The sequence below is a fragment of the Rhinolophus sinicus genome, chromosome 2 (genome assembly GCF_057876585.1).
Source record: "Rhinolophus sinicus isolate RSI-liver-muscle chromosome 2, RSI-T2T, whole genome shotgun sequence".
In the NCBI taxonomy this organism is placed as follows: domain Eukaryota; kingdom Metazoa; phylum Chordata; class Mammalia; order Chiroptera; family Rhinolophidae; genus Rhinolophus; species Rhinolophus sinicus.
In genome coordinates, this window is record NC_142502.1 from 147,232,764 (window position 1) to 147,252,615 (window position 19,852).

Below are 19,852 nucleotides of genomic sequence, written 5' to 3' on the forward strand. Positions count from 1 at the left end.
CTTCCTTGGGTTCAATTAATTTCTTAGGGTGGCTCACAGACGTCAGGAAACCTGTTTACTCACTAGATTACTGATTTATTACAAACGATATTAAAGGATACAAATCAATAGCTACATGATAGATATACAGGGTGAGGTTCTTTTTTTTTTTTTTTACCCCCTCCCCCCAGGGTGAGGTTCTGAACAAAGGAGGTCTGTCCTCATGGAGCTGGGGCCCAGCAGAGTGACATGTGGAAGTGTTCTGGTTCCCCAGCCTGGAATTTCTCTGAACTGCCTCCTTTTGGGTGTTTATGAGGCTTCATTACATGAGCATGATTAACTCCTTGACCATTGGCGGTTGATTCAACCTCTAACTCCTCTCCCCTCCCTGGAAATTGGTGGGACTGAAATTTTCTACCTTTTGTTCATGGTTGATTCCCCTGGAAAACAGCACCCCTCCTTAGGTGCTTTCTAAAAGTTACTTTCATCACCATAAACCATTTGTGGAGGAAAGAGGCTTATTGTGAATAACAAGACATCCATTTCACCTTTATGGCTCTGAAGTGTTTTCAGGAACTGAGGACCCAACCAAATATCATAACAAAAGATGTTTCCTTGCTCTAGGATAACTCAGGAAATCCCAAGGGTTTTGGGAGCTGTAAGCCAGGAATTGTGAATGAAGACCAAATATACATGAGAAATATATTCTGGTTATCTGAATGACCAAATATATAGTATATTTCTTATCAATCACAACGTTGCAATGGCCTTTATTATAGTGAGGTGCATTCAGTCTTTACCCAGTTGTTGAGAGTATTTATAATGATACTGAGTTTTGTAAAATGTTTTTTTTTTGCACTTACTGAGATGATCCTAAGATTTTTATCTTTCGTTTTATCAATGTGATATGTTGCATTTATTGATTTGCATATGTTGAGCCATCCTTGCATCCCAGGGACGGATCCTACTTGATCATGCCTCATGGTCCTTTTAATGTGGTGTTGAAGTTGGTTTGCTAGTATTTTGTTGAATTTTCGCATCTGTATTCATCAGGGATATTGGCCCATGGTTTTCTCTCCTTGTATTTTTATCTGGCTTTGGTATCAGAATAAATGAGTTTGGGAATGTTTCTTCCTCTTCACTTTTTTTTTGAAGAGTTTGAAAAGGATTGGTATTAATTAGCCTTTAAATGTTTGGTAGAATGTTGTTGGAAGGTTTTGATTTTCAAAAACCAGCTCTTAGTTTCATCAATTTGTTTTTCTAGTCCCTGGGCTTATAAAATTTCTTATGAGAAATCCACTGATAGCCTATGGGGATTTATTTGTATGGGAGTAATTTTATTTTTCTCTGTTAGTTTTATTATAATGTGTATTGGAGAAGATCATTTTGAGTTGAAATTTTTTGGGAACTATTAAGTTTCATAAAGTTGGATGTCCATATCTCTTCCCAGATTTGGGAAGTTCTCAGCTATAATTTAAGAAAACTGTTGCCCCCTGTCTCTTCTCTTCTCATTCTGGGACTCCAATAATGAATAGATTGTTTCTCTCCATAGTTTCATTGTTTATTCCATAGTTCTCATAAGCATTCTTCATTCTTTTTAATTTTTTCCTTTGTTCTTCTGACTATATTTCCCATGATTGTCATGTACTTCACAGATTCTTCTGCTCCATCCAGTCTGCTGTTGATGCCGTCTACATTTTTCCTGTTTTCTCCTAGGTGACTAATTTGAATTCTTGATCAGACAAATCTCAGATCTCCATCTCCTTGGGGTTGGTTACTGGAAAATTAATGTTTCTTTAGTGGTTTAGTTTTTTTGATTTTTCACGTTGTTTGAAGTCTTGAGTTGCTCTTTTGCATTTGAAGAAGCAGTCACCTTACTTGCTTTGATAGATACATACCTTCTGTCAGCTCTGTTAGGGATTGAGGTTTTCTCAGACTTTTTTATGGTTATGCCTGCTCCTCATTTGTTCTCCTCCCTTGGGGGAAATTCTTAAGATTGTACGTCTTCTCTCTATCTTGTGCAAAGCTGGGTCGAGTGCTGACAGCCTCTGGTTTGCTTTCCCTAAGGTGGTGCTGAATTATCAAGTTTGTGTGCTTTCTCTCTATTCCTCAGACTTGGGACACCTTTTTGCATGTGTTAAGTAGCTGTCTGCAAAGGCTTGCTCATGCTGCCCTTAGGGGTGCATTCGGAGCCAGCAAGGGACGGGAGTGTTTGTGGGTGAGGTGTATGGAGAGTTTGGGGTACCTGTTTACCAGCTGGGGGCATCCTCAGACACGGTTGTTGGTGATTAGGCTTCCTGATGAAGTCTGCATTGCGGTTAGTAGGATCCATGTATCTTTTTCCGTCTTCTGAGAGCACTGCTGTTCTCCCATCCCCTCCCCATCCCCCAGTCACGTAGTACACCTCAATATTCTGGGCGGGGTGAATACGCAAGGGGTCTCTTGGGCAGTGTTCTGCACAACTGGGAAGCTGGGTGCTCGCTCACACCATCTCATTCCCCTCAGGGGAGAAGTCAGTCTAAGGTCGCTCTTGGCACTACGCCGTGCTGCTGTCGGGGAAGGCGGGGTGTCCGGAAAAGTGACGCTCTTCCTCTCACCCTCTCGTAGTGTGCCCAATCTTGGATTGTTATTTAGTTATTTTTTTTGCTCCAATAGTGTGCTGGAACTTTTCCACGGACTCCCAGACTTTCACAATTATACTGTTGTCCATTGGTGATTGTCAAAATCAGTGTTCTTTGGGAGGAAAATGATAGGCAGCCTTATTTTGCTATTTTGATGATGTTGCCTATTGATGTGCTTTATGCCACCCAAGGTTAGATTTGCATTTTATATAATTTTATTAAAATGGAAATAAATTTTATGTACTACTTGTATCTGGTTTTTTTTTAACTTAGCATATGGCTATAAGTTTACCATGTTTTGAATTAGTGTACCAGAAATCTGACTTTTTTTAAAAATCACTGAATAGAATTCCATGTGTAGATATAGTATATTTTTTAAATCAGCCTACTCTTTGGGTACTTGGTTTGTTTCTAGTTTGAGGCTCTTTGAATAATTTGTTGTTTTGTTAATTTTGCTCTTTGGGTTGTATTTGTTTGTTTGGTTACCTGCCTGGACTAATTTCTATAGATTCTGGCTTCCCTGCGGTTTGTAGTTACTGATGTGTCTGTTCATTATTTTTTTAAGAAAATACATATTTTTTCCTTTATAAAGATGTCTTTTTAGGAGTCGTTCCTCAGTTAGAATGGCTTAGTGGTCTTGCTGATTTGTTTCTTAAGACTGATTTAATCTGTAGGTTCTCTCTTCCTTCCCCCGTCCCCCGCTATTTATTTGGTGAAGAAAGTACTGATTCTATGAATCATTTAGCCCTTAGAGGTTTTTCAGTCTAGATGTTGCTTATTGTATTTTTGTGGAATTACTTAACATGTTTTTCGGTCTCCTCTATTTCTGTAATTCGATTATTAGATTTAGAAGCTTGATCAGATTTCTTGGTAAGGCTGTTTTATAGGATGTGTTGTATTCCAGAGGGCTCAAAATGTCATGTTGTTACTTTCTTTGGTAATGCAGGCAGCCATTGCCTAGGTCTTTTATTTTGTTAGCAGTAGCAAAATGGTGATATTCGAATCCTACAATTTTTTTCTTTATTAGTTGGACTATCTGTAGGAGGAGAAATTTCCTTTCATTACCTGTTTACTTTGAATCCATTAGTACAGGAAGACAGGACAAATGTCTGATTTCTCCCTTTTATTTACCAGTTTTCAAACAGTGAGTTCTCAAAAATTTTAATATTTCACTGATCAATTATTTTTTTTATTTTGAGAATCATTATAAAATCATGTAATTAAAATATTTTTGAACTTTATTCACTGTTTTGGATTATTTCATACAAGTTTATGAAGACCATCTTTTTCTTTTTCTTTTTCTAATGTATGGTTTTCCTTGTCAGGATTTAACCTGCCTTCTGTTGATACATATTTAGGTTATTTCCAATCTTCTATTATTCTGAACAATGCTGTGTTGAATATCCATGCATATTATTTTGGATGAGAAAATGTAAGGAAAAGATGCTTAAAAGAGTAATTTATTCAGGATCAGTGTATTTTTAATTTTGATAAATATTGTCAAATTGTTTTCAGTGATGTATGAAAATACCTGTTTTTTCCAACATTAGATGTTAAACATTTTACACACCTGGTAAGAGAAAAATAGCATTTCGTTGGTAAGTTGGAACCACATGTATATCCAGGTATATCATTTTTTCTTGGCCTGTTTTTCTCTTCGGGTATTTTTGTCCCCCCTAATCTCTTTGAGCTGAGAGAGACTGCCCTGTTTCAAAAACGGCCTAGTTTGTAATTTCTTTAAAGTTCGCTTTTTTTGTTGTTTTTGTCTACAATTTAAGCTTTTTATATAATTAAACCTATCAATTCAGAACAGTTTAACAAAGCTGTTCTTTATTTCTGCCATCTTCCATGTTGTTGTCTAGTACTGTATTTCAGTAGACCTTAAAGTTTCCCAAACTAATACACATTTCGTTTTAACTTTTCATTAGTTTGCATATTTAGATTTATTCACATGTTTATTTCCTTCTTTACCATTTTTTTTCTTGCTTCTTGCTCCTGGATTTCTTTCCTTACCCTTTGCCCCTCTTTTATTCTTCTCAGAAGCACCTGGTAGTTCCCCCCCCACCCCCGCATTCATAGCCTGTCATTGTAAGCACATACGGGGGTGCCAAAAAAAGTATATAAGTGGACACTTCGGTGAATGTTGCTCAAGCAGTAGTTCGCTGTAATCAGAAATGTCTGGACGCTGATGGTAACCACTTTGAGCACCTCTTGTAATTGCAGAAGTCAAACGTGACTTGTAGTCATCTTTTGTTACTGGTATATATTGAGTATAACACTTTTAATAGTTTTTTCCTTTTGTAAAATGTAAGTTTTTGGGGGCACTTTTGTCACCCTCTGTATATATTTGTTCAAACTTTTATTTTCACCCTTCCTCTTGAGGTTTGCCTGGGTATAAAGTTCTAGATTGGCCATTATTTTAACATCTTAAAGGTTTTATTTTATTTTTTTGATCCAGAATCTGCCTCAGTCTTGGTTTTTGCTATTGTAAGTAATAAGTCTTTTCATCTGAAGCATGTACTAGAACTTTTTATAACAAGTTTCAAATATGTACAAAGAATAATGCACTTAATAAAAGTTAAATTTTGTCTGACAGTGGGTCATTCAAGTTCGTAACAATAGTACCTTTTGTAATTAGCTTGTGTTCATTTAATTGGCCCTTTGAGTAGTGTTTTTAAGTCCAGGTCTAGTAGTAGATCATAAAGTGTTACAATTTTTGGTTGTTTATAGAATTTTCTGACTGCATTTTGTTGCATTATTTAGTGAGTGAAGCCTTAGGTATTTTAGCTTCTTTAACAGCTTTATTTTACCTCCCCATTCCCTTATTTAGCAATTATCCAGAATGTTTTTCTTAATTCTCTGAACCTTTGCACATGATTATCTTTCTGACTAAGATTCCATCCCCTGCAGGCTTCTTTGACATTGCCTTTCCTACTATTCTTCTTGCTTTCCTTTTTTGTAACTCCTTTCAGCTCAGTTGTTAACGTCTTTTAAGAAACTTGCTTCAACTCTTCCCAAGGTTTTGTTTCCATGTCCTCCTTTTAGATTACAAAAAAGAGTTGGAAGGAATTGATGATGAATTGTATAAAAAAAGTTCTCTCGAGTTAGGTGTGGTTATGACAGAAAGATTGGGACATTTTAAGAAATTCAGAAAGTGTTCTGTATTTAGATTGCTCCGTAAATTAAGTGTTCAAACCACTGTAATAGAAAGCTGGAATGGAAATGACTTATTTCCCCCCAGTGTAAGGTAAAATGCAGGACCCTAGTCAGTATACTGAAAGCCTAAGAAAGGCCCTATATCAAAAGGTTGGTGAATGTACATTAATAAGTTTTGAAGTCAAGTGTTGAACAATTTCATTATACTCAAGGAACAACTCAGGCCAGGCGTGCTGGCCAGTACCTGGAGCTGCATATATTTATTTTAGCCATTTCACCCACCTGGGTTGGCCTCAATGGTTAACCTTGCTGCTGGCCAAGGTTCTGGATAGGACCCAGCTTCTTGTAGTTCCTGTTCTTTTGAGACTTTGCTGAAAGTACTACCTTTCTTAACTGGCTTATGAGGGCTTGAGGGCAGGACTTTTCTGGACCTGAAATGTGTGAGGTTGTGTTCAGCACCTTTGGCCTGATCAGTGGTCGTGCATTTTTCTTCTGATAAATTGTGAGATTGTATATGAGAATACTTATTCCTTGCTTGGAGTAAGATCTGGGTCATAGCTACAATAGCTATGTTTCTCACTGGACCTCTGGGTTATAACTCTTAATTGTCTCGTGTTTCTTCTTGGGGTTGTGCTTGTTGTCATGCTATCCATTTCTGATTTGGAAGTTTTTGTGAGCATTTTCTTCTGTTAACCTTTAAGATGAACCATTCTCTTTTCACCCCATTCTCACCTCTCTACCTCATGCATTCTGTCAGGTGGGTACATTTCTTTTCGCTACTGAATTTCCTTTTGTTCCTTTTGGGGGATGAGATCTCTGGTACTCCTGGGTATTGCCCAGCATTGATGTTTCCAGTTCTACTTTGATCTCCTCGGTTGGGCTATTTTTGGTATTCTTTGGATCTATGTGACAGTTCTCCCACCTTGCTTGCCCTCTTCCCTGTCCAGGTGGTTCACCCTTTAGGGTTGGAGTACAGTTCCTTCTCTATTGGGAATGGTGGAAGGATGTCTGGGTGAAGTTGCCCTTCCTGCTTCCCTCCCTCCATTCCTTCTTTGCTTCATTTATTTATTATATTATGGACTTGAAAGGATCTCTGATTAAAATCAGTGGCTTTTAAATTGCAGTCTGGGCTTCCCTATCTTTTTTTTAATTAAAAATTTTTTTAATAGTAAAAAAAGCAATTTACCATCTTAAGTATACAATTTACCATTTTAAGTGTACAATTCAGTAGTGAGAATACTCATATTGTTGTGCAACAGATGTCCATAACTTTTTCATCTTGAAAACTGAAATTCTATACCCGTTAAACTTTCCATTTCTCTCCCACCCCCAGACCCTGACAACCACCATTCTTTGTTTCTATTAATTTGACTATTCAAGATAGAATCATATAGTATTTGTCTTTTTGTGACTTTATTTCGCATAATATAAAGGCAAAGTCGTTAAAATGATGGATTCATGAGAATAGTTATATTCAATCTTTAGTTTTTTGGGAAATGACTTTTATTAGAATCGAATGCCCTGTGACACTTTGATATCAAGATGCTGCATTGACCTCATGGTTTAAGGCTGCAGAAGTTTAGGTGCAAATGCCAATAGAGATTTACTTGTGCTAGTATTTTTTATTTTGTCAGATTATTCTGACTTTAAATCACATTTTGTCAGTGTTCTGATTATAAAGTTTCATAGGTTTTGAGTTTTATTTAGCTTCTTTATTCTTTAGTGCAAGATTTTTCATCACATGATGCTTCTCAAGAATGCTTATAGGACATAGTAGGAAATGCCTGTGCAAAGACATTTACATGCTTTCAGCTGCTTGGTTTTCGGAAAACCAGATTATCTCTGCTTCAACATCTCCAGAGAGGAAACAGTATTTTGGAGTCGTGTATGTTTGGGGGGTGGTGGGGGTGAGGGGGCAGGATAGAGCAGATGTCTGCTTCTTAGTAAGACTTTAATTTTTTAGCCCTACCTGTATTCTTGCTTTCAGAGGTACTCAGTGTTTCCAATTCCTTTCTGAGATTTCATGGGACAAAATTATCCCGCTTCTGTTCCCCACTGTCAGCCTGATTTTTTTATTTTGCTGTGGTTTTAAGTCAGGTATCATTTTCTTCCACAATTTGTTTTTGCTTGTGTTTTATTTTCTCTTCTTTTAGTGGAATTTTGGGAGGGAGTGGAGTTAAAGGGGTGTGTTGAATTTGACGTATTTAACTACAAAAATGAATTACGAAATAGGTCAGACCTATAGAAAAAAACCCTAAAAATAAGATATACATGTACCTGCCAAATTTAATAGATGTTAACATTTTGTATTAGCTTTTTAAAAAAAGTATCATGATGGTATATGTATTTGTAATATAATTGCATACAAGTTCATAACAACACAGTTTTTTGTATTAAAAGTTAACATGATATCATACTGTCTTTATCCTTTTGCAACTTTTTCACTTATTTTGAATTTGAATATTAAACATTTTGATACAGATTCAGTTTATTAACCTCATTACCTATTTACTTTCTAATCGACAATATTTACATTCTAATGGACAATACTTTTCACTCATCTCAGTTTGGGTTCTTCCTCTGTCACTCTACTAAAAGTAGTCTTTTCTTAGTTTTCTACAAAAGACCCCTTCCTGCAATTAAAATTTTGACTTACAGTACTTTTTTGCAAACTACCCAGGAATAAGAGATAAAAATGGATGATATTTAAACTTTTCCTTAATGCTAGTTTTGAAATAGATATGGTATGAATGTTTATAAGAAATAACTTCTGGATAATGGGCCCTATTCCTTTTTTGTTTTGTTTTAACTTTTATTAAATCATATACGAGCCTTGTTTAAAAAGTCACATAGTTTTGTAAGGCTTATAACAAAAAACAGTCTTTTGCGTATCCCCACTTTGTCTTTTCCTAGAGGTATTCATTTTGTATTGTATCTGATGTCTGCCTCCCACTCCCAGCTTTTATCTTCCTTTGCCTAAATGACCATGTTATTATTTCTTGATACATATTTTCAACTGTTGACTTCCTCCTATGGAACCTCTGTTGGTCTGTTGCCTTCTTCTTTGGAAGGAAGAGGATCAGCTCTTTTACCCTTGCCATATCTTTCCAATTGCTTTTTAGTTAGTATTGTGTATTTGTTATTAGTACTATGTAAGTATTGCTCACTGCTGAGCTAGGTAGTATACTGTAGTTATAGTTCTTGACTTAAACATAATTTCTTTCATTCCTATATTTAGTAGTTGCCAAGGTTGTGTATGCATGTGTGCATCTGTCTCCATTTATTATAATTCCTCTAAAAGAGTAAAATTCTTTTTCATTTAACTCAAATGTAAACTGTATGCTTAGTAGCCCCACCTCAGAACCATCTTACCTAGCGTCCCTTTATTCTCTTACTCCCATCTGGACTAGTGTTCTTGGGGTCTATGCATAGTGATCATCTTTTGATCTTTCTTCACATTATCCTGGGGATTCTCTTTAAACACGAACTTCTTTCCTAGGATGCTTTTAATCTCTTTCTTTTTCTCTGTTTAATGTCTGAATTCTTAACATTCCAGTCTCTTCTTAAAAATTACCTCTTAAGTGAATCTCTTCCTGATTCCCTGTTGTAAGGTGGGTTACGCTTATTATTTGGTACACAGTACCTTACTTGGTTTCTTCTTGGCATTTATCACAATATGTGTGAGTATTTTTATTTATTCATTTACCTCTTTTTGTCCTTCTTTTCATCACTAGACTAAGTTCCACGAGGTGGGGACTGTTGCTATTTTATTCATCAATGTCTGTCTACAACTTAGCATATAGTATTAAATGAGTGCATATATGATGACTTTTAGACACAGTGAAGATTTAAATGCCATGAGTTATGTTATCTTGTTGAACTTTATTTGTCTAACATGGAGTTGGGAACTATGGCCCATTGTGCCGAATCAGGCCAGCTGCTGTGTTTTGTAAGATGGCCATTCTCGTTTCTTTACATATTGTCTGTGACTGCTTTCAGGATACAACATCAGAGCTGCCTAGTTGTGAAAGATACTGTATAACCTGCAAAGCCTAAAATATTCCCTTTCTGTCCCTTTATAAAAAATTTTGCTGATCCTTGATTTTGTACAATAAAACATTTTACATTAGGACTTATTTGGACCATTAACCAACTGTATTTCTTTATACAGTTTCTCTTCTGGATTTAACTTTAGATTCCTTTTATAGTAGTACATATCACATATGAAATGCCAGTATGTCTGTCAGGGTCCAGTCAGGGAATTAAAGAGGGAATTTAATAAAGAGAAGTAATTACACACATGTTAAAGGTTTGAAGAGCAAAGTGGGAACCTGAAGGACACCCAGAGAATGATGAAGATGATTACTGCGACCACTACAGCTGCAGGAAACACCTATTCTCCCCTGAGTCTGGGGAAACAAAGGAAAGAGGGTTGTCAGAATCTAACCACTTAGAGGTGTGCCCTGTCAACGAAGCTGGGACTTCATGGAAGGGCTGCTGCCTGGCTACTGCTGTTACCTCTTAGAGAGGGGTGCTATGAGAGAGGTTATTAGAAGCTGGAGCCTGGAATCAATGCTGCCGCTGAGGGATGCTTTCAGATACAGCAAGCTAACAAGTCCTTGGTCTCCTCCTGCCTTCTCATCTTCTTCTAGTGCTGTGTAGGCACTGGAGGAAGGTCTTAACAGGAGACCAGCTGGGAATGAAAAGTGTAGCTTGCAGCAACCCAGACCCAGCATCACAACGCATATAGAACAGACGGGGGGTGGGGGGAGATTTGAAGTTGAGAGACAATACGAGAATAACTGCTAAGTGTTTTCTTTTTTTCTGCTCAGAATTACAACTGTTAAAAATCCCTTCTTAAGCTCAAATTAGTCATTAATTAAATAAACTGAGATTTATTTTCTTTGGTGAAAGGAAAAATAATCATCTGAAATAATTTGCATTTGTAAGCTCAGGCTTTTTTGGGATAAAATATTGACTTTAATACTGATTTAGCATTATTCATAATTTTAAAAATTATTTTTTCTACTTTCAGTATCAGATATAGAAGGTGGTGATGGACTGCAGCTCAGAAAGGAACATACTCTCAGAATATTTGCTTATATCAATTCCTGGACACAGAGGTATGCATCTTTAAGTATTTTGAAGACTAACTTGTGCGTTGTATTTTACATTTGTTTGTAATCAGATTTTCCTGGTAGGATGTTGCATTGTATACCTTTAGTCATTAAATGACAGTTTATCAATATTTATTAAATCTTCTTCCATTCTCTTTACTCATGGGGCCATTCATGGTTTTGTTTTTAAAATATGAGAATAAAAGTTGATTTCTTTCTTTAATCCCTCCATTATTGAGAAATATGGGAGTGATCGAAATTCTAAAAATAATTATTTTGAGACATTAAAGAATTGTTATGATATAGCTAGAGACCTACAACAACCTTAATCCTTTCAAAAAAATCACTATTGGGGCGGCTGGATGGCTCAGTCAGTTAGAGCATGAGCTCTCAACAACAGGGTTGCCGGTTCAATTCCCGCATGTGATGGTGGGCTGCGCTCCCTGCAACTAAAGATTGAAAAACGGCAACTGGACTTAGAGCTGAGCTGCACCCTCCACAACTAGATTGAAAGACAACGACTTGGAGCTGATGGGCCCTGGAGAAACAACACTGTTCCCCAATATTCCCCAATAAAATTAAAAAAAAAAAGTCAGTATTGTGGTAGAGGACACTTTGACCCTTTTGGAAGACACTTTTCCATAACAATTATGTATATTAGACCCATTTAAAAATAATACATATATTGAGAATATAGAGACTAAAACTTTAGGGAACACAATCATTAATATAACCAAAGTTTGTAACAAGGATTTGCAAATCCTATTACTCAGTGTAATTTTAACTGGTCGTGGCAAAAAATTCTCTCTGTGTGCCTCCGTTTTGAACTTCTTAGTCCTTCTAAAAATTTTTTTTAATTAATTTTTTTCCTACCTCCCCTTTCTTCCGCCTCCCCGCCTCCCTCCAGTTCAAGCCATTGTTTCTCAGTCTGTGTTGGACAGAGCTCCCTGGCACATGCTGGTGTTACGAGTGACCTGAAAGAAATCAAGGCAGAAGTGTCAGTGTCTTTTATGACCTAGTGTCAGATGTCACAGTGTCATTTCTGCCACATTCTGTTCGTTATAAGCCAATCATTAAGTCTGGTCCACATTCAACAGGAGGAAAATTGGGCTTCACCTCTTAAAGGGAAGAGTATTAAAGAATCTGTGGCCATACTTCAAATTGCCATACATGGAGAAATGCAGTTATTTCTACATGGTCATACAAGGAGTTGGTGATCTAGTTGGACTATCAATATAGCTGTTTTGATTTATTTTGATTATATAACTAGGTGGAAATTGTAAGTAGTTAATTGCTTAGCTGTCATCCATTATTAGATGCAATTATTATAATCTGGTACTTGTGTTGATTATCCACAATATGCTGTGCATTATGCTACTAACCGAACATGTCTACGAAAACTAGATTTGTGTGTAATAATTACTGATTCTTGTTTTCATGTATTTTTTTATACTGGAACTGTGTGTGTGTGTGTGTTTATGGGGGGGAGGGTGTTGTGTGGGTGTGGTGTTCCTAAACACTTTTAATCTGCCAAATAGGGTAGGAATGCCCCTCCCAAGTCGACTTGAAGCAAGTTAATGATTTTAAAATACAGTTTGTTTATTAATTGACAACAAAACCCCTTATGTAAAATAAGCGGCTTTACTAATAAGTTATTTTATTATGGCCAGTTTCCTGGTATTTACTAAACATATATTGGGTACTTAGAACTTCGAGAAGCAAAGGTATATGCCACAATTCTTATTCTTAAATTGTTCTTTGTGTAGAAGGACAGATAAATCTATACATAAAATTGAGATGATATCTGTCATCTAATATGGTGATGTTTTACTAACGTACCAGTTTATGGTGTGATGCTATATTTATAAGTTATGGTGCTTCCTCATCAGGAAGGAGGAAATAAAAACAGTTTGGAAAAAAAAGTATTTTAGTACTTGCTTTTTTTTATATTACTCATTAGAAAGATATAATTGTTACTTTCTAGCAAGCATTAATTTATTGAATTTTTTTTCTTTTATAGGCAATGTCTATGCTGCTTTAAGGAATATAAGCATTTGGAGATTTTTAACCAAGTAGTGTGTGCACTTATTAATTTAGTGATTGCCCAAGTTCAAGTGCTCCGGGACCAGCTTTGTAAACATTATACTACTATTAACATAGATTCCACGTGGCAAGATGAGAGTAATCAAGCGGAAGAACCACTGAATATAGAAAGAGAGTGTAATGAAGGAAGTACAGAAAGGCAAAAATCAATAGAAAAAAAATTGAACTCTACAAGAACTTGTAATCTGACCGAGGAGAGTTCTGATCCTTTTAGTTTATGGAGTACAGATGAGAAGGAAAAACTCTTACTATGTGTGGCAAAAATTTTTCAAATTCAATTTCCCTTATATACTGCTTACAAGCATAATACTCATCCAACTATAGAGGTATGTAAAAAATGGGTATTGTGAATTTTAAGTCCTACTAAGTCATAATTATGTTTGCAATTTCTCACCTATGAATAAATATGAAGACAGTTATTGATGGAAAAATATATAAAAATCACTATTATAAGACTAATGCAAATTTTCTGTAGACAGTTTCTGTAGCAGCTTATGTTGAACATTTGCTCAGCATAGTTCTATTAAGGAAAAATTTATAAATTGAACTGTTTGTTGGTGATGTAAACCTTTTGCTGACATAGGTCTGTGGTGTACTCTACTTATTGTAACTTTCTCAAAAAGTAATGATTGAGGGAAAAGCACATAGAATTTTGAATTTCATTTTTAGAGACATAGATAACAACGTAATTCCCTTAGAGCAAAAGCTTAACTGCTAGTTTAAATAATAGTATTTTCTTTTGTAAGTCAAGATGCTTGACTCATTCCATTAGTAATACTTTTACAAGCCTATCCAAGAGTTTAGTAATCCACCTTAGGTTTATTTAGATAATGGCATCTCTTTCTAAACATAGTGGGAATTGAGACAGTTACATGGTAATGTATTTTATTAGTGGCTTAAAACAACAGTGATTTATTATTTCTCATAGCTTTGTGGGTCGGCCAGGCAATTCCTTGGCTGGTTTTGTGTGGCCTCACTTAGGCAGGTGCATATACTTTTAGTGTCTGATAGGTTTGAAGGTCTCAGATGGCCTCATTCACATGTCTGACAGTGGTGCTGGCTGTTGTCTGGGGCTTGTTGGATTTTCTCCACATCTCCTCTCATTCTCCACTAGGGTAGACTAGCTTCTTTGCATGGTAGTCTTAGCATTGATCCTTGAAGCAAAAGTGGAAGCTGTAAGGCCCAGCCTCTGAAACCACATGGTATCAATGTTGCCACATTAATGTTGGTTGAAGCAATTCAGAAGGGCAGTCCAGATAAAAAGGGATGTGAAATAGACTTCATCTCTGGATGGGAGAAGAGATAAAGTTTCATTTTAAACTTTAAAGTACATTCTGTTTCCTATGCATGTTGGCATGGAAAGAGTTGTGGCCATTAATAAATCTACCACATATTTTTTTTTTTTTAAAAGTCTGCCTGTTTTCTCGAGCTTATTCTGTAACCTTCATACTGATTTCTTTAAACTTCTTCATCTAGAAAAAAATTGTCCTTTACTGAAAATATTTTCATATAGAACTGAGACTGTTTATAAAACATAGCCTAGGAGGTGGATATTTTCCCTATTAGAATGAATTCTCCGTAAGAATATTTTAAATCAGATTGTGCTCTGTCTTCTAGAATTCTTAGTCTGTTATTGTCCCATAAACTTTTTAATGAATTGTTTATATGACATAAGGTATTTATTAAAACATTCTAAAAAATGTCATTTTAGTCAAACAAAAAGGGGGATCCATTTGTGCAAATCTCCTAATTTTAATCTTGAGAACACCACGAGAGTAGGTTTAAATGCCTTAAATTGATCGTTGAAAGATGCTAAAAATAATTTGGTTAGGGCTAAATTTGTGAAATTCATACACAATTTCTTAGAAATTTTCCTGCAGTTAAACATCTCTTAACACTAGAACTGTAGCAATACTAAAAATGCTATTTTATTCCTTAACATTTTGCTCATCAGTTCTTTTTTTATATGATTTTCAAAAATGGTAATCGCCAAATGTAGGCATAGTCATACTCCCCTATATTTTCCCTTTGAAATAAAGTGTCTCATTATTAATGTTCTTAAGGATCATTTTATGTGACTACTTGGTCGAAAGCAATAGTTCATGAGGTATTTCTGGTAAAATTTTAATAAATAGCATCCTTAGACATAATAAAGGAGGACTTTTCTTACATAGAATTCTGTATTCTTACACAGAATTCTAATCCCCTTATACAGAATTTATATATGCTTATTTAATATTCTGTTCATAATAGTTGTTTCCCAAGTTTCTGTTGTCTTAGTAACGATCTGTCATACTCTAAAATTTCTAGTTTCTGTCCTAGTGGCCATGTAATTAAATAATTTAAGGGTTAGCTGTTTTCAAAGCGTTTCAAATCATAACCTTGGTAGCATATATATGTGTGTATATACATATATATACACATACTATATATATATTTATATATATTTATATATATAATATATGTATATTAAAAATTATATGTGTGTGTCTATATATACATGAATATAGATATCCTAAGAAAACCAGTACTTGTTATGCAATGAAATAATAGGGCTTACGATAGAGATTTTTAATCCCACCTTTTTATAAGGAGATAGTCCGCATAGTCTCCTTTCATACTGCTGTGCCATCCTTTCCTGATAAAGCCTTTGATTCTTTTTTTGTTATAAGAGGCACAAATTGGCTAAGACTCTTCAGAAGATGATTCTGTATGTCTGTGTTAGTGTTTTGATAGCTCTGATTTTAGAAACCTAGTCAATATCCTTATTTTATATAAGAGAGAACTGGTTTTCAGAGCTTAATTTTGGTTAGATTTGCACAGTATATTGCTTAATTCTAGAATTCAGGTCTTATGCTTCTACACTGGTTCTCAATCATTTCAAACTAATCGCTGTAACTATTGTATCCATTGTAACTAGTGAATAAGATGGGAACTTGGAGCCTCTCTTCCCCCTTCCCTTCTTCTCTCCATCTTTTCTTTCCCCCCGTTGAAGTTGGTAATATTTTTTAAAGATGTAGTAATTGGAAATAAATAATATTAATTGAGGTTAAAAGATTCGGGGAAGGAGGGCACTTGTATTCTTCTATTAATTCTGAATAACTATATGTTATTCTGTGAAATGAGATATTGCCCGAGTGTTGTATTTTTCTAAGAGTGAAAATGAATGTAAAATTTGTAGAAAGAAGAGAAACCACTGCATTTCTATTAAATGTATATATAATGTGATCAGGCAGATTAAATATTGTTACTTTCCAAATTTCTGATGTAGGCTGGTTTTTTTCTTGCTACTTTCTGCTGACTTTATTTACCCTTTTTTTAAAATTAAAAAAAAGTATTTTTAATTCACTCTTAAAGTAGAAAATTTAGTAAGTTTTAAGTTGCACAACTGTCACTACTATCTAATTCCACCACTAATGACTTTTTTAAGCAAAAATTTTATTCTGAATCTATACATTTTCCATTTTCTCTTACTAGTTCTTTAGGATAAATAAACTGCTGGGTCAGAGGAAATTTGCATTTTAAATGCTGATCGATATTACCAAATTGCCCTCCAACAATGTCATACCAGTTTATACTCTCACCAACAATAGATGAGTGGGCTTTTAGGTAGTTTAAATTTTATGTAAGGAGAGCATATTATAGAACTTGGGAGTATATCCGTAGAGCATTCCAGAGCACAGTTTCAAAACCACTTAACTAAGTTATGTATTTTTGTAAGAATTACCCCAATAATTTAAGGAAAGGTTTTCGTTTAGGAAGGCAAAACAATGGATATAGTACAGACCGTGTTTCCCCGAAAATAAAACCTAGCCGGACCATCAGCTCTAAAGCGTCTTTTGGAGCAAAAATTAATATAAGACCTGGTCTTATATTAATTTTTGCTTACGTATTTTACCATAATATAAGACCCAGTCTTATTTTACTATAATGTAAGACTGGGTCTTATATTAATTTTTGCTCCAAAGGACACATTAGAGCTGATTGTCTGGCTAGGTCTTATTTTTGGGGAAATAGGGTAGTATAGGAAGATTTGTTTGGAGAAGAGTTAACGTATACTTTAGAACTGAATTATACTAGCTTCAGTTAGGAATACCACTGTTCATAATGAGAAGGAATTGCAAAATCTATTTTGAGTTTTTTTGAAATCATTCTTTAGAAATTTTAATTTTTTAAAGGTTATCATTTAGTAGTATGATCTAGTTATATTTACTTTTTTTTTTTTTTTTTAAATCAGGATATATCAACCCAAGAAAGCAACATACTAGGGGCATTCTGTGATATGAATGTAAGTGTTTATCTTTTCTCATTCTCAGGATTATGGAAAACTTTGTGTGTTTTTTTTGTTAACATATGTCTTCAGTATTACGTTTTTTTACGTCTGATCAGTTATCTTTCCAGTATTGGTAATAAATGAAAATTATTTCTGATAAGTTTTAAAATAGTAAATTTTCTTTTTTTCCTCAGGATGTAGAAGTACCATTGCATTTGCTTCGTTATGTGTGTTTGTTTTGTGGAAAAAACGGCCTTTCTCTTATGAAGGATTGCTTTGAATATGGAACTCCTGAAACTTTGCCATTTCTTATAGCACATGCATTTATTACAGTTGTATCTAATGTAAGTATTGTTTGGAGTGTTTTGTTTTTTTTGTTTTTAGTTTCAGGTGTACAAAACAATGTGACAGTTAGACATATATACACCCCTCGGGAGTTGGTTTTAATCTTGGGAACATTGTCTAGTATTTTAATAACATGAATTTTATGTCTAGGTTTAGAGTTATTTGCATGTACAATAATTTGTTTTTCTGGATTATATTTTGAAAAAAATTGAGTACAGAAATCTTTTTAAAGTCTTTATTAAAATAAAACTGAATATGTATAAATTAGTGAGTTTAATTTCAATATGTAAATTTAACCATTTACCTCTTGTCTAAAACAAGATAGGCAGCTATGCAAAGTTGATTTTAACTTTCCTTGCCTGGGATTTTTTTACTGGTGAATTTTCGGCTTCTCAGAGTTTTTGGCTGCTTAAATGATAATTAGCCTGTTGTACTACTGCAGTGTGCTTGACTTCCCTTTGTATTGCAAGTGAAAACCTAACATTTTATTTAGCATTAGAGCTGATGGTCCAGCTAGGTCTTATTTTTGGAGAAACACAGCACATGTACTGGTAGTATTGTATGTAGGTTCAGAATGTAGGCTTTGGATTCACAGTTGCGTTTGAATCCTGAATCTGAGCCTCAATTTTTTAAATCTGTAGAATGAGAATGATACCAGTGATGATTTACCATAGAACATTGTTGTGAGGTTTCAAGAGAGATTTTAAGCTCTTATTATAGAACCTGATATATAATGTGAGTACTTAGTGACTGGTAGCTGTTACTTATTTTAGTTATCATTAAATACTTATCCGATTCTGTTGTTTTTATTGACCATATTTGTTTGATAGGAAGTTCTATTCAGTTTGTTTTTTTTGGGAGAAAGAATAAAATATAAACTTTTCAGTGAATTTAAATTCTGTGACATTTTAATTTTACACTATGGTAAATGTGAATAAGGCATATAACTGAGTTTGAAATCCAAAATTTGCAGAACAATTTATCAACAGTTTTCCTTAATCAGGACTATTACCTGAATTAAAACGTATTTCTTGAATTTATTTTACTAATTCTTGATTAAAAGTCTATTATGGAAGATTCATTGAAGGCTTTAATTTATTACTATACATTGAAAATTTATCCTTTACTAAAAAAAGTTTTTGATTGTTTCCTTTTTCTTTTCAGCCTTTTATTGACTGCTGATTTGTGAGCTATTGTCAATTTGCGTAACTTTATCTTGTAACTCAGCTGAGAACATTAAACCAAAGTTGGAGTAAAAGTAGTCATACTGCTTAAATTAATAATGTAATTGTTTGGATATTATATTCTGTGTTTTTTTTTTTTTTTTGAGTGTGTAACAGGTACTTTTTAACCAAAGATTTTAGAACTCCATTGAGTCTCATTGTCATCTTTACCTCATAAAAATTATTTTTGATTTGGCCCTCTTTTTTCTAATTTTTTAAATATATGTAATACTTTGGTGCAAATTAAGAGCTTAAATTACAGTTATTTTTGTAATCAAGATTTCTGTGAGCCTGTACTTTAATTTTTTCAGAGTCTAGAGTTTTTCTTAAAGGGCTAGTGACACTTAAAGCATTTGGAGTTTTGGCATGAGTTCTGAATTTTTGTTGTTGTTGTTTTTTTGAGTCTTGACCCTCTGCCTGAAACTTATTATATAAACACTTAGTGGTCACTTCAAACAGTTATAATACACAGCTGTCTGCATTTTGAGAAATGTTAGGGCCTTTTAATTTCAGAATTTGCAAGCCACATACAAATTAATATAGAATACAGTAGTTTCCTCTAATGGATCATTGTAAATTATAAACCCTGGTCATTTCTTTGTGTATTTTTTTCTTCAGAAATAGTCGTCTTGTTTAGCCATGCTGTTTCAGCTTCAACTAGGGTGAAGGGCCCTATTAGGGAATCTCTCATTTTACATCAGCTTTCACATAGGAACAAAAACTCTTATATTTAAATAATGAAAAATATGATTAGATTTTAGGGCAGTCCTTTTCTTGGGGAAAAAAAAGTGTTAATTATAAACAAACCACTTTTAGGGTAAGATAGGTAAGGACAGACCTTGCACCTGTTTCTCTCACAATTGATTATAGTAAATCACACATTGAGAAGAGAACATGTTTATATAATTTCCTGGAAACCAAACCATTCTGTTTGGTTTCCTCATTCTTAATAAGGACAGGTGACTTTATCAGGTAGTGAGCGTTATCTCCTAGAACCTGAACCTACAATCCTTACAGAACAGGAAAACTCCCTTT

The 19,852-nt window shown here is 34.6% G+C and overlaps 1 protein-coding gene across 2 annotated transcripts in view; it reads left to right on the forward strand.

The window, feature by feature from the left end:
* Positions 1-19,852, forward strand: part of USP34 (ubiquitin specific peptidase 34) — a 205,895-nt gene that overhangs the window by 25,161 nt on the left and 160,882 nt on the right. For both annotated transcript variants that reach the window (XM_019717509.3, XM_019717506.3), the window contains exons 2-5: positions 10,792-10,879; positions 12,894-13,302; positions 17,214-17,264; positions 17,444-17,593. In XM_019717509.3, coding sequence (XP_019573068.3) covers positions 10,792-10,879; positions 12,894-13,302; positions 17,214-17,264; positions 17,444-17,593 — 698 coding nt within the window. The remainder of the gene's footprint in view (positions 1-10,791; positions 10,880-12,893; positions 13,303-17,213; positions 17,265-17,443; positions 17,594-19,852) is intronic.